At 45.8% G+C, this 13,698-nt stretch overlaps 1 protein-coding gene across 2 annotated transcripts in view; it reads right to left on the bottom strand.

The window, feature by feature from the left end:
* Cacnb4 (calcium voltage-gated channel auxiliary subunit beta 4) overlaps positions 1–8,934 on the bottom strand; it is a 265,165-nt gene extending 256,231 nt beyond the window's left edge. Inside the window, exons 1-2 of one of the 2 annotated variants that reach the window (XM_028877169.2) lie at positions 8,551–8,934; positions 8,027–8,110 (exon numbers count right to left, since the gene is read on the bottom strand). In XM_028877169.2, the coding sequence (XP_028733002.1) occupies positions 8,027–8,110; positions 8,551–8,610 (144 nt within the window). In that variant the 5' untranslated portion in view covers positions 8,611–8,934. Of the gene's footprint in view, positions 1–8,026; positions 8,111–8,311; positions 8,427–8,550 lie in introns of those variants that run through there. The other variant, XM_028877237.2, reaches the window with a different exon arrangement.
* Between the last annotated feature and the right edge of the window lie 4,764 nt (positions 8,935–13,698).

Here is a 13,698-nt window from a genome sequence, read left to right on the forward strand (position 1 = left end):
GCTGTAACTAATTTCTGGGCCCAGTTTCTAATCTTTCTCATTACCTATTGAAATATGTTTCTGTATTCAAGTCCAGGGGTGAGGGGGTGGGGGAAACACAGGTAAGTTTGATAGGATGGGGAGACTAAAACAACAGCTAGTTAAGTAAACAAACAAATAACTAATCCTTTGTAAACTGTGAACACACAAGCAAAAAGGGTCATCCATGATAGAATAAAGTAAGAAACCCAGGCTCCAGACCTTCCAAATCATGCTTTGTTCCTCAAAGCATCTACACAGAGTAAGGACATTTCTAAAACCAGGCCCACACCTATAATCACAGCAGTTGAGGAGGCTGAGATAGGAGGATGTAGATTCCAAACCAGCCTGAGCTACATAACAATTCCCTACCGCAAAAGTAAAATAATTAAATGAACTTGTGAAATAACCGAGTATTCCAGGATTTAAAGAGGAATGAACCCTGTATGTCCTGTGTCCATCTTCATCACCCAGGGTTAGTGTGTTACGGTGAAAATAAGGAGTGTGGGCCAAGGCTATCTCAGGTCTATCTCTAGCTACCAGTGTGACCTTTCCATCCTATGCTGGGCCTATGTTCTAGTTATCTGACAAGAGAAACTGAAGGATTTTGACTTCTGCAATGCCTTCCTGTTCTAAAACTGTGTGACTCTAAGTTTATGGATAAATTTGGCATATCTGCATGCCTCTAGGCATATGATTATTCTTAGAGCTGTGCACAAAGCAGGTACCTTCTGTTGATGAATTCCCATTGCATCAGAGAAATGTGTCTGTAACCAGTACCCAAATTATAACCCAAAGAATTCCTCTGCCAACTTGTTTTATTATAGTATCAACTCAGAATCTGCATATGTTTTCGATCTGCAAATACAATGTGGGTTCACTGAGTCATTGTAAGGATCATCTGATTAGCATACCCTAAAATACACGAGGTTTCCACAGACGGCCGCAGCCACGCCATCCGCTGCACAAGCTCTTATTTCTAAATGTGATGTCATTATGTCTGTGGAGCCTCTTTCTATTCTATTTGTTCTGGTTTTTTTTTTTCTGTTTGTTTGTTTTGCTTTTGTTTTGGAGATGGTGGTCTCACTTTGTTATCCAAATTGGCTCCAAACTCTATAGCTCAAGAGATTTCCCTTCTTTAGCCTCTTTGGAGCTGGGACTTCAGGCATGTACTACCACAACACCAAGCTTCCTATTCTTAAGTGGCAGAGTTTCCTATTTTTGTGCCTAAAATTCATCAGATAGGACCAGTGGAGTGGCTAAATTCATCAGATAGGACCAGCTAAAGAGTAAGCCATGTAAGCCTGATGACCAGAGTCCAATCCCCAAAACCACATTAAAGTAGAAGAGAAACAGCTCCAGTAGGTTGCCCCTTGGCCTCCACAAGTCCACCAAGGCGCGCGCGCACGCACACACACACGCACGCACATACACACACACACACACACACATACACACACACACACATACACACACACACATACACACACACACACACACACACACACACACATACACACACACACACACACACACACACACACATTCATGCATGCGCCCATCCATACACACACACAAACAATACATTTTAAAAAATAAAATTAATCAAATACTCTTCTTTGTACACATTTATGAAACATTTATTTATCCTTTACTCTGTCACATTAAATTGTAATTTATAATATGGAATACCATATTATAAATTAATATTAAAATTAATTTTAATTAATATTAAAATTAATTATTAATTAAATATTAATATAATTAATTAACCATATTAATAAATGCTGAATTTAATTTGGTTTACCCATTTCTCTTTACTCACATGGAAATTGACCTTCTCACTAGATCAAAAATACTCTCCGGGGCTGGAGAGATGGCTCAGCCATTATGACTACTTCCTACTTTTTCAGAGAATTAGGGTTGGGTTCCTAACACCCCAATCAAGAGACTCACGATTGCCTGTAACTCCAGCCTCAAGGATCTGATGCCATCTTCTGGCCTCTGAAGGACATTGCATGCACATGGTACACATACAGACATGCAGGCACACAAACATTCATATCAATTTTAAAACATGAATAAATACTCTTGGCCAGTGAGATGGCTCCATAAAGTATGCACTTGCCGCCAAGCCTTGTGACCTTGGGTTCAAGCCCTGGGACCCACAAGGCAGAAGGAGAGAACCAATTCCTACAAATTGCTCTCTGATCTCCACATGTCTGCTGTGACAGGCACACCTAAGAGCACACAAACACACTAAATACATTTTTTTTAAGTGTGTTGTTTTGCTTTATTTTAGACACCCTCTTGGGATGCAGAGCTGGATTGATCCTGAGGGTGGCCAGCCTGCCTAGCCTAATTAGCAAGTCCCAGATCCCAAGGAGAGACCCTGTCTCAAAATGCAAGTTAGATGGCTCCTGAAGAACAGCACTTAGGGTTGATGGCGGCTTCACTTGCAGACACGCATGTGCACATGCACCCACCCACACCTGCGCACACACACACACACACACACACACACACACACACACACACACACACTTTCCCTTTTCTCTCCTTCAAAGGGAGTAGACACTGGAGCCCATTTTACCTCATTCAATACAAAAGAAGTGAAGGTTTGTTTTTGAAACTGAAGCCTAGGACAGTTGCAGATGCAGTCTTTGCCTCTTGGGATGGTCCAGCTTAGACTCCAGCCACCGTATCACCAAAAAGTTCAAACAGTCATGCAAGGCACCAGGGGAGGAAAAGCAACCCCCCCCTCCCGCCAAAAGCCCCAGCAGAGCTCTCAGCTGGTAGCCAGCACCAACTGCCAACCACATGTGTGAGGCTATTTTGGACCTCCCCACCATCCCTGTGCCCATGTAACATCACACAAAGCAGAAGAACTGTCTGGTCAGTGCTCAGAAATAAATTGCTTTAAGCTATGAAATTTTTTTTTGGCGGGGGGGAGGTTTATTAGGAAGCAATTTCTTCCTTTCAACAAAAATTCATCCTGAACAGAGGATGGATATCCTCTTCTTTCATTCCAACGGGCATGCACTGAAAACGGGCGATGCTCAATGTCAAGGATGCAAAGCTGAAATGCAGACATTCCTTCACCCTCCTGGTACTCAAGTCAGTCAGGGACAAACACTGAGAGAGATCTAAGTCCATCTTGAATTGCAGTGGAGAGGTGCTACGAAAAAATGAGCACAGGCCCTTTGTTTTGGAAGCACCTACTTAGAAAACGGACCTAATCGGGGAGCTTAGACCCGGAAGTCAGACTAAACTCCTAAGCTCAGGCAGGAGGACTGTCATGAATTTGAGGCTAGCCTGTGCTACAGAGTGAGACAGTGTTAGAGAGAGAGAGAGAGAGAGAGAGAGAGAGAGAGAGAGAGAGAGAGAGAGAGAGAGAGAGAGAGACAAAATCTAAACTCTCAGGTTTTGAGGGATATTAAATGCTATTTAGGCCAAGTAAAGTCCTCCACATAGGTGCTCAGGAGGTACTAAGGGCCTGTGGTGGGAGGGTGGTGCACTTAAGTTCTGAAGCCAGACATAATAGATTATAGCTGGGGATGATGCTCTTACCAGATAGAGACCAGACCCTACGAAGGGCTTCATAAGAAGCAAACAAACTAACTCCCGATTAGATTTTCTTTTCAAACCAGAGTGGAAAGAGGACGAAACACTCTGCCGTTCGTGACACAGGTTCTGTGAGACTCGGGTACTGTAACCCTCAGTGCACAGTCACTGGTCACTGTGCCTGCCCGCTGTCACCTTCACTGGACTGTCTGTATCCTCTCTGTCTCCCCAACTTGATGATAAAACGTCAGAGTATAAAATCTAAGCCCCTTCATTCTTCTCTCACGGTGTCCATCACAGAGCTGGATGCAAAGCAAATGCTAAAGTGAGTCACAAATACATGATCTATCCACAAACAGACTGTCCGAGACCTCCTGGGAGAAAACCCCATGACCACACTGAGAAAGCCATCCCCGTGATAGCGGCATTCGTTGGAAGTTCTTTCTGTAAAGCATCATGCCCTTCTAACTTTAGCCAGCTCTAGAATTGTATCCTGTGTGACGAGCAAGAGCACGTCATCAGACTTTGTACACTTTGGGAGGTCCCAGGTGTAAGCCATTTCTGGGTGACCTCTACCGTCAGACTTTGTACACTTTGGAAGGTCACGGGTGTAAGCCATTTGTGGATGCTCTACCTTTCTCTCCTTTCAGTAGCAAAATATTTCATCTCCTCACCTTTCCTCAAAGAAGCCATTGAGTGGCTCCCTGGATTCATTCCAAACCCTCATCTCTCCTAAATCGCGCGAGCTAGCGAGCTAGCAGACAGGGAAAATAGCAAAGACTTCCCTGGATGAAGCTCAGAGGAACGGCAAAGCTGCCTTTGGTTCAAGTCTGAGGGTTTAGTAACAATTGGCCTGGGTATGTAGAAACTATCAACCACAGCTTGCCCCTCCCAAGTATGGACAGCCTGAGACTGCCTGCTACAGAGCGCTCAGAAGACTAGCTAAGCTCTCCTCCTTGTGCCAAATGTAATAGTTTCCGAGTAGGATAGCAGGGGTCCTCTACCAGAGTGAGCACAGCTCACCCAATCCTAGCTTTTCCACATGTATATCTGTCAGTCATTTCTTCATTCCCAGTCAGGTTTCCAGGACCAAGCTGTGTACAACCAGGCAACCGCTCTCCATATCTTTGTTTACAGACTGGCTTGTGTGTATATGCCAACACTTCTATATACGCGCGCGCGCGCGCACACAGACACACACACACACACAGACAGACAGACACACACACACACACACACACACACACACACACACACACACACACACACAAAGGCAACAAAACACTTACCAGGTCAAAGAACCTAAACTTTTCATAATTAAACTTGCAACTACCTCTTATTTTTTTTAAAATATATTTATTATGTGCATTTGCATTTTTGCCATGGGTGTCGGAGTCCCCTGAAACTGGAGTTACAGACAGGTGTGAGCTGCCATGTGGGTGCTGGGAATTGAACTCGGGTCCTCTGGAAGAAGAGTCAGTGTTTTTAACCCCTGAGCCATCTCTCCAGCCCGCAACTACCTCTCTTATGTTTGTCTGGTCTTCCATATTTGAAGCAACATATGGAAGTTCTTCTGCCCTTAAATGATAGGACCAAGAAATGAACAACATTATTTTTATGGATGTTATTGTTTGAACATAAAGAATCCTGTCCCAAAGATTCATACGTTGAAGGCTTGGTTCCCACAGTCATGTTCAAAAGTGCTTGGGTCCTGAGGGCTGTAATCTTGTTAATGGGATCTTCCACTAATGAATTCATAGCTGAATGGGGGTTTTGAAGTTCATGGAAACGGTAGGAGGCATGGCCTAACTGGGGGAGGTAGATCTTCAGGGTCATGCCCTTGATGGGTTTACATGGTTCCCAGTCCTTTGCGCTCTGACCCCAAGTCCCTCTTTCTGCTCCAGCTGCCCTGAAGTCAGCAGCCCTCTGTCAACTACCCTTGACACAGGCCTCACCACAGGCTCAGCCAAGTGACCACAGGCAGAAACATCCGAAGCCACGAAGCAGAACAAATCTATTCTCCTTTAAGTTGATCCTCTCAGTATTTTATCTCAGCAATGGAAAACTGACTAAGACAACTGGTATCTTTTCTGTCTCCTGGAGTAAAGCATCGAACAAAACGTGAAACATCACCCGGAAATTCCATCACTTTCTAGTGTGGAGAATTCAAAAGCTGGAGAGACAGCTCAAGGGGCGAATGTGCTTGCTGTCAGTGATTGACAACTTGAGTTCAATCCCCAGGCTCACATGGTGGAAGGAGAGAAGAGATTCTGCAAGTGGTCCTCTGACTTCCAGGTGCACACAGCAGCAGCACCCCCATACAATCAATCAATCAATGTAATTTAAAATGTTTAAGCACTTAAATATTAATAAGTTACTGTCATTCTTTAGAGGGTTCTGTTAAAGGATGTTGTGCACGTGTGTGTGTGTGCGCGCACGCGCGCGCACGTGCACGCATGTGTGTGTGCATCTGTGTGTGTGTGTGTGTGCATTTGGGAGAAAACTGCTCAAACGCATTCAAAGGGTGCTATTAAAAAGCCATTTACAATTATTTCTCATTTCATCAAAAAATATGAATCTTTCCTTTTGAAATGTAGCCATTTAGAGGTCTATATGGTGCTATTTAAATGAGATCATGTGCAGGAGTGTATTGTGTCATGAAGTTCCCCCAAAATAGATACTGTTTTGTGCCAAAATTAAGAATATTGTTCATTACAATTAATTCCTGAATTTGGATCATTTCATGAAACCAGTACACCTAGTTTCAGAAAGATTTATGAACTATATTTATTCTCAAAACCTGCACTGGTCTAAGTAACCCTCAAAATTACCTTTGCAATATATTATTATGTTGTTAAGCCTGCATACAGCAGCCCACTGAGAGAGAGAGAGAGAGAAGCTTCAATCATTTACTGACATAAGTTAGGAAAAATATTAGACAGGATATTGTTTTGTTTGAGCTCAGAATGTGCGGTGTTAGTGTAAATTTAAAAGTATTAATCAAACAACTCACAGAATGCACTGCTGTATAATTAGTATTTCCAAGAATCTGCAATAAGAAAGCACTACCAAAAATAAGCACCAAAATAAACATAAAGAACTCAAAGAGTTGCATAACTCAGAAATATTTTAAGCTGAGCAATGGGTTCCCCTTATCAAATGCACAAATAATCCCGGCTCTGCAAAGAGGGCAGAGTGTGCTTTCAAAATGAATTCCGAATCCAAATAACGTATGAATAATAACGTGCATGCTTAGTGCACACCACACTGAGTTACAAATTGATAGCCATAAGTTCTGTTTCTGCAGAAAGTACAAACATGCAAGGAAATATTACCCAAATATGCCTTACAGACCTTTTAAAAGCGGTCGGAGCCCAATTTCAAGTCTAAATCGTATTATACTTTGAAAATATGTTTAAACTAATTATTTAAAAAAAAAAAAAAAAAAAAAAAAAAAAAAAAAAAAAAAAAAAAAAACACCGTGGCTGCCATAGTAAATTAGAATCACAGGACACCATGTTCTGGGTGACCTAGAGAGAAAAAGTATTTTTCAAGGTCACTCTAGCAGCCAGGGCAGAGCCTGGGATAAAAGCTTCTTGGGGGCAATGACCAAAGTCTTCCTAATCCACCTGCAAGGAGCACACTCCAAAGAGAGATTAAGGTGAGCCACTTCTGCATCCTTCTCCAGCATCCAGCGGCTCCGGAGGTTTTATTGGTAGCACTGGGTAGTGCGAAAACTGAGGGTCGATTTGCTTCCTCAAGGTGACAGGCACCTGAGAACTGAGCATTACTAGCGACCTTCGGTTCGAACTACTTGTCCCTGACCACGAGAAAAGCACCCGAAAGCCAGCGCAAGATTCAGGGCAGCCAGACCCTGGGAACAGCGCCCGCGCTGGCTTATTTAGGTCTCACCAGACCTCTGTCCCCATCAGTCCGTAATTACGCGAAATCAAGGAAGCAGTGCCAAAATGAGACTAAACTTTTCTGTTCAAAGTGTCTTTCTTTTGGCCAGAACTCAGAGAACTCTCTCAAGAATGTGCAAGTATTCAAAATAGGACAAAGATTGGAGAAATCCCCTAACTCTCAGCGCGCATCAAATCAGGTCGCCCAAGTCCCTGCGTGCACCGAAGGTGGGCCAGGAACACATCTAGCTCCTAAATTCATTGTCCGAGACCAACGTCCCTGTCCCTTCCAACCCAAGTCCACAAGCACAAACTAACTTCCCGGAGCGACAGAGAGACGTCGAGACGCGAACACTAGCAAGCCAGGGTACCAGGAGAGGTGGAACAGAGCTGGAAGCGGAGGCTGGGGTGGCTGGACCCCAGGACTGGGAAGCGGGGAGCAGAGGGACAAGGACCGAGCCCCAAACCCCCGAGCGACACGAACCGTGCTCCGGAGCAGGGGACCGCGCTTGGTCCCGGCTCCCCGCGGCCGGGCCTCCTACCTGTCTGAGGATGAAGCTGGTGGAAGTAGTGCTGCCATCGGATCTTTTCAACCTGCTCCTCCGGGTCGTGGTGCCTCGGGCCACCTGAACTCGACACACCGGGGCCAGAAAGAAGCCAGTGAGGACCGCAGCGCGGAACCGGGCGGGCACGCGAGGCTGGAGTCCTCCTGGGAACAGCGCCCCGGGGGACCCCGAACCCCGCGCCCTAGTCTCCCCGGTGCCTCCCAACGCCCCCACCCCACCCCCTCACCCCGAGCTGGGCGCCCCCCCGCCCCGAGCACCCACCACATCCATTAACAAAGCGTCGCGGGTGCGGGGTCCGAGTCCCCGGCATCGGCGACAGGAGGCTGCGGACTCTGGAGCCCGAGCGAGCGCTGAGCCCGAGAGCGGGGTTAGGAGGAGGCGAGGAGGGGGAGGAGCGGGCGGGAGGCGCGGAGGAGGGAGCCGCGGCTCCGGACCAGCGCCCCGCACTCGCGGCACCAAGGCGGGGCGCGGGGCGGCGCGGGTGGAGGAGGGGGCGGTACCTGCGAGCTGGGGGAGTGCGGCCCGTCCGCCGCCCCGTTCTTGGCGTAGGAGGACGACATGGTTCAGAGGCGCCGCATGGCCCTGGCGGTGCGGTGGGCGGAGGGTGCGGGCCCCGCGAGGCCCGGTGCGGGCGGAGGGGGAGGCAGGACTTCCCCACCCGGCTCCTGGCCCCGCGCCGGCTCGCGGGGCGCCGGCTCGCCGGCCGCCTGCCCGCACTTCGCCGAGCGCCGCACCTTAAAGGGACCGGGGCGCTTCCCCCGCGCCCTGGGCGAGCTCCAGGCGAGGGGGCTTCTCCGCTCTCGCCTCGCCTCGCCCCGCCGAGCTTTAGGGAGAAGTGCTCTCCCACCCCGAGAGCGCTCTAGCAGAGGCTTTCCAGAGGATGGAGGGAGGGGAAAATCTGAGATGGGGGTGGAAGGATTAAAATAGTCTGCACAGTTTAAAATGAGACAAAGGTGGCACGGTTCATGAATCAGGACTTGGGGAGGGAAGCTGGTGCAGTGTGGCGGGGAGTGGGCAGAGCGGAGCGTGTGTGTGTGTGTGTGTGTGTGTGTGTGTGTGTGTGTGACTTAAGTGTGAAAAGGACAAGACTGACCCCTCCTTCCGCGACTTCCTCATCACCCCACTGTGGTAAGGCACAGGGTTTTGTGATTTGCTTTTTATTAGTGGGTTTTTGTTTGGTTGGTTGGTTTTGGTTTTTTATTGGTTGGGTAACTCTACCCTCAGAGCCGCGAGTTACACACACCCAGGCAGGCGTGGGAGAGCCTGCCAGCCGGAGTCTGACTGGAGATGCAGCCCCACTGGAGACCAGCGTGTCCTAAGTAGTTTTGAAGGTCACAAGACCTGCTAAAAAGCAGGAGTTGGCCACCTGCCTCCCATTGGTACAGCGGTTTCCAGGAGAAGAAACTCATCCCGAAGCCGTACACACACACACAACCTTGCTTTCCTTCTGCAAATACATACAGATGTATTTGAGATCAAATTCAGAGCAAGGGGATCCTAGAAGGAAGAAATTTGAAGTAATAAAAAGAGGGAAGAAAAATATGTGAATTAAAAAAAAAAATAGGTTCTATCTATAGTTACCGCGGGAGAGATTCATCATTAAAAAGACATCAAATCGCTAAGCCGGTCCCCCTCAGCCTGTGTTATAGTGTTTTATTTACTTATAAGAACGACTGCTATGCTTATTTTTCCATCCATTACACACCTTCTTTACAGTCCCACCTCTTCACTTAATCCAAACTTTGTTTTAAAACTAGTCTCCTTGCCTCCAAGCTCCCTCTGACACACACACACACACACACACACACATGCACACACACACACCCCAACCCCAATCCACCTACACACTATAGGTAAAGCCATTTTTCTGAAACCACTTTGCTCAAGTTACTATTTGCTAAGGTAAAGTCCAAATTCTGTGATCCAACAACTAGGCTTCTCTGCCTTGCCTTAGATATATCCATACAGGCCGGGTGGTGGTGGTGGTGATGCACCCCTTTAATCCCAGCACTCGGGAGGCAGAGGTAGGTGGATCTCTGTGAGTTTGAGGCCAGCCTGGTCTACAAAGTGAGTTCCAGGACAGCCAGGGTTGTTACACAGAGAAACCCCTTCTCAAACAAACAACAAACAAACAAACAAACAAATATCCTCACACTCCAAAACTCATTCCTCCAAATTGGTTTCTCTTTGCAAATCCAGAAAGCAGGTAGGGTCCACTTACCGCTATTCCCCAGCTACCAGTCTGCTTCAGCAACATAGCTTGGAGTGTGTCCTTGACATCTGCCCTCCACAGCATCAACACACCACCTAGCATTCTCCAAGCCGGTCTGGTACACTCCTCCTCCACAGAGCACCTCCCTGACCCCTGTGGTCCTGGATTGTCCTGTGCCTGAAAAACTGGAGCATTTATTCTCTAGATATTTGGCACAGGCTGCCTTAGTTTATTAATTCTCACTTTTGTAAAAATCTAATTTCCAAATTAGCTCATTGGTTTCTACATAGTTTATATGTAGTAGATGCACCCATGAAGTTTATGGGTAAGGGGTCCAGCTAATAATACAGACTTTACATCACCATTATCTCGATCCAGTTTTAGTTTGGAACCCTTTCCTTAGCTGGTACTTGATCAATATACACAGACTAAATGGTTGTGTAGGCTATGGCTTCTCATTGCCCAGTTTCACTGACTGAGTTATCAAAACAGAATCCACACCAGGCAGACAGAATGAGGAGTGCTGCGTATCTGCCTCTCAGCAAAAGTGGTGAGAACTGTTAATTCCCCTTTAGAGAAGGGCCTGATGGGCACACCACCACTATGCAAGATGGTTAAGAAAATCTACAGAACCTCCGAAAGAAACGTGTGAGTCTGTTGCATTCCAGCCAAGGCCTGCCCCCTTCCCACTCAGAGAGGGAAACTCCACCCCCACACAGGTACAGTCAGAAACACAGGACTCGCCCTCCTCCTAGCTTCCAGTGTATGGGGGGGGGGTAATTTTCCTGGGAGGGATGCTGCTATCCTCCCCCAGCTACCTGTTGCTGGGACGAAGTTCTGAGTGATCACGGCAGGGTGTACAGGCTGCCTTCTGACCAGCCCCACTCCTGTGATGAAGACTGTGGTGCCCACAGCTTCATTGAGAGTACTAGGATCTGGACGGAACTTGCTTCTGGCTCATGGAGAGGCAAGCCAGGGCTCATGGAGAGGCAAGCCAGGGCACCTAATACTGGTGCCCTTCTCTATCAGGCTGTCTTTTTCTAAAACGATGATGCCACTGTGGTGGTTTAGATGAGAATGGCCCCCATAGACTCATATATTTGAATGTTTGGTTCCCAGTTAGTGGAAGTGTTTGGGAAGGATTGGGAGGTGTGGCCTTGTTGGAGGAGGTGTGTCACTGGGCCCAGTCTTGTTCTCTGTCTGCAGCTTTTGGATCAGATATGAGCTCTTGGCTTCTGCTCCAGCACCCATGTCTGAGTGCATGCCACCACAATAATCCCCACTGTGATGGTCATGGACTAACCCTCTGAAAATGGAAGCAAGCTTCCAACGAAATGCTTTATTTTATAAGTTGCCTTGGTCACAACGTCCTCTCACAGCAATAGAACAATAACTAAGACAGTCAGAGAGAGAGTTATACCATTGTTCCTACCCCCAGCACCAGGGAAGAAGGAAGTTGGATTCTTATCTCACACCAGTATACAAAAACTCAAAATAGATCAGAAATACAAATAAAAGAGCTAGAAATATAAAATCATTAGGAGAAAACATAACAGTAAATCTTCATGATCTTGGACTTGGCAATGGATTCTTAAACATGGCATCAAAGCACATGCCAAAAGAAAAAAAACAATCATATTGGAGTTCATCAAAATAGAAACTTCTGTGCATACAAGGGTACAATCAAGGAAGTGAAAAGATAACCCACAGGATGGAACTGAATGTTTTTAAGTGGACAAAGGATCTGAAAGATAAGATTTATCAGTGGTCCAAAAGCATGTGAAAAGTGCCTAATAACACTGATCATCAGGAACATGCAACTCAAAACTCACGCTGAAATTTAATTATATCGTAACAGTATCAACAGATTGGGCCTTTAAGAGATAATTTTGCTATAAGGGTTCCACGCTAAGAATGGAATCGGTGCCATTACTTTGGCTCCTGCTTGTTGTATCTTGGCCCTTCTACCTTCAGCTATATGATGACAAGGAAGGCCTTCACTAGATGCTGGCACCTTGACCTTGGACATTATTCCTCTAGAACTATGTAAAAATAAATTATTGTCCATTATACATTCTCTAGTCTCCTGTAATAATGGCACAAAACATTGTAAGACAGCGACCACCTTACACCAACTAGAATATTTATCATTGTACTGGGCAAGGGGCTGGAGAGATGGTTCAGTGGTTAAGGGCATTTGTTGCTCTTACAAAAGACTTGAGTGCAGTTCCCAGCACCCACATGGTAGCTAATAACCACCTGTAACTCTAGTTCTGGGGGGATTCAATGTCCTCTTCTGGCCTCCACCGTACTGCATACACATGGTAAACAGACACATATGCCAGTGAAACACCTGTACCCATAAAATTTAAAATCCTTTTCTAAGTATTATGCTTAGTGAAAGAAAGCATTCACAAAATCACAGATTTGTATATTCATTTTCTTTGAAATGTCCAGAATAAGCACATCTATAGACACAGGAAATAGATTAGAGGTTGCTTAGGGTTGGAGAGGCTCAAGAAATAATAGCTACAGGGTATAAGGTGCCTTTGTGTATGTGCATGTACAGGTTATATGGTGTGTATACATGTATATGCATGTCCTCCTGTGTGGGTAAGTACATGTGCAAGCCTGACGTTGGGTGTCTTCATGTGTTCTCCACTTTATTTACTGAGGCAGGGTCTCTTGCCGAACTCAGAGATCATAGAGTCAGCTAGGTAGCTAGAGAGCCTGGCCCAGAAGTCTCGTCTCTGCCTCCCAAGCTCTGCTTCTATGTGGGAGCTAGGGATCTGAATTCTGGTCCTCGCGCTTGTCCAGCAAGTGTTTTATTCACTGACCCACACTCCTGACCTCCAAGGGCTTTGTTTTTCAGATGAACTCAATATAATAAAGATGAGTGTAGTGATTACTGCACACATGTACACCTACTAAAAGCCATTGAATTATCTGGACACCATGGCACATTCAGGAAGCTGAGGCAAGATGATTACTTAAGTGTATGAATTCGAGAGCAGCCTGGGCTATGCAGAAAGACTTTGTCTTGAGCAAAACAAAATAAGTCTTGCATATTTTTAAAATGGATAAATTGCAAAGTATGTGAATTCTTTGACAGTTAAGCTGTTATTTTTAGTTCTTTTAATCTTAAAAATATAATTCAAAATGTAATTTTGAGCTAAGAGCAAATAGAAAACAAACCATGTCTAGCACAAAGTACACCTGACTCTGGGTTTGATGAGGTTTTTAGATCCAGCAGTTTAAAGCATAATTGATCCAAGAAAGCAAAAAACCGATTTGGGGGATACATTTAAATGAAAACCTTCGGCTCAGTGACAGAATTTGGGTTTTGTTTAAAATTCAATTAATATTTTAAAAATATTTGATCAATTCTTTGAGAATTTCATTCAATGTATTTTGATCATATTCACCCCTTCTCAAC

Source organism: Peromyscus leucopus, chromosome 4 (assembly GCF_004664715.2).
Source record: "Peromyscus leucopus breed LL Stock chromosome 4, UCI_PerLeu_2.1, whole genome shotgun sequence".
Taxonomy (NCBI): domain Eukaryota; kingdom Metazoa; phylum Chordata; class Mammalia; order Rodentia; family Cricetidae; genus Peromyscus; species Peromyscus leucopus.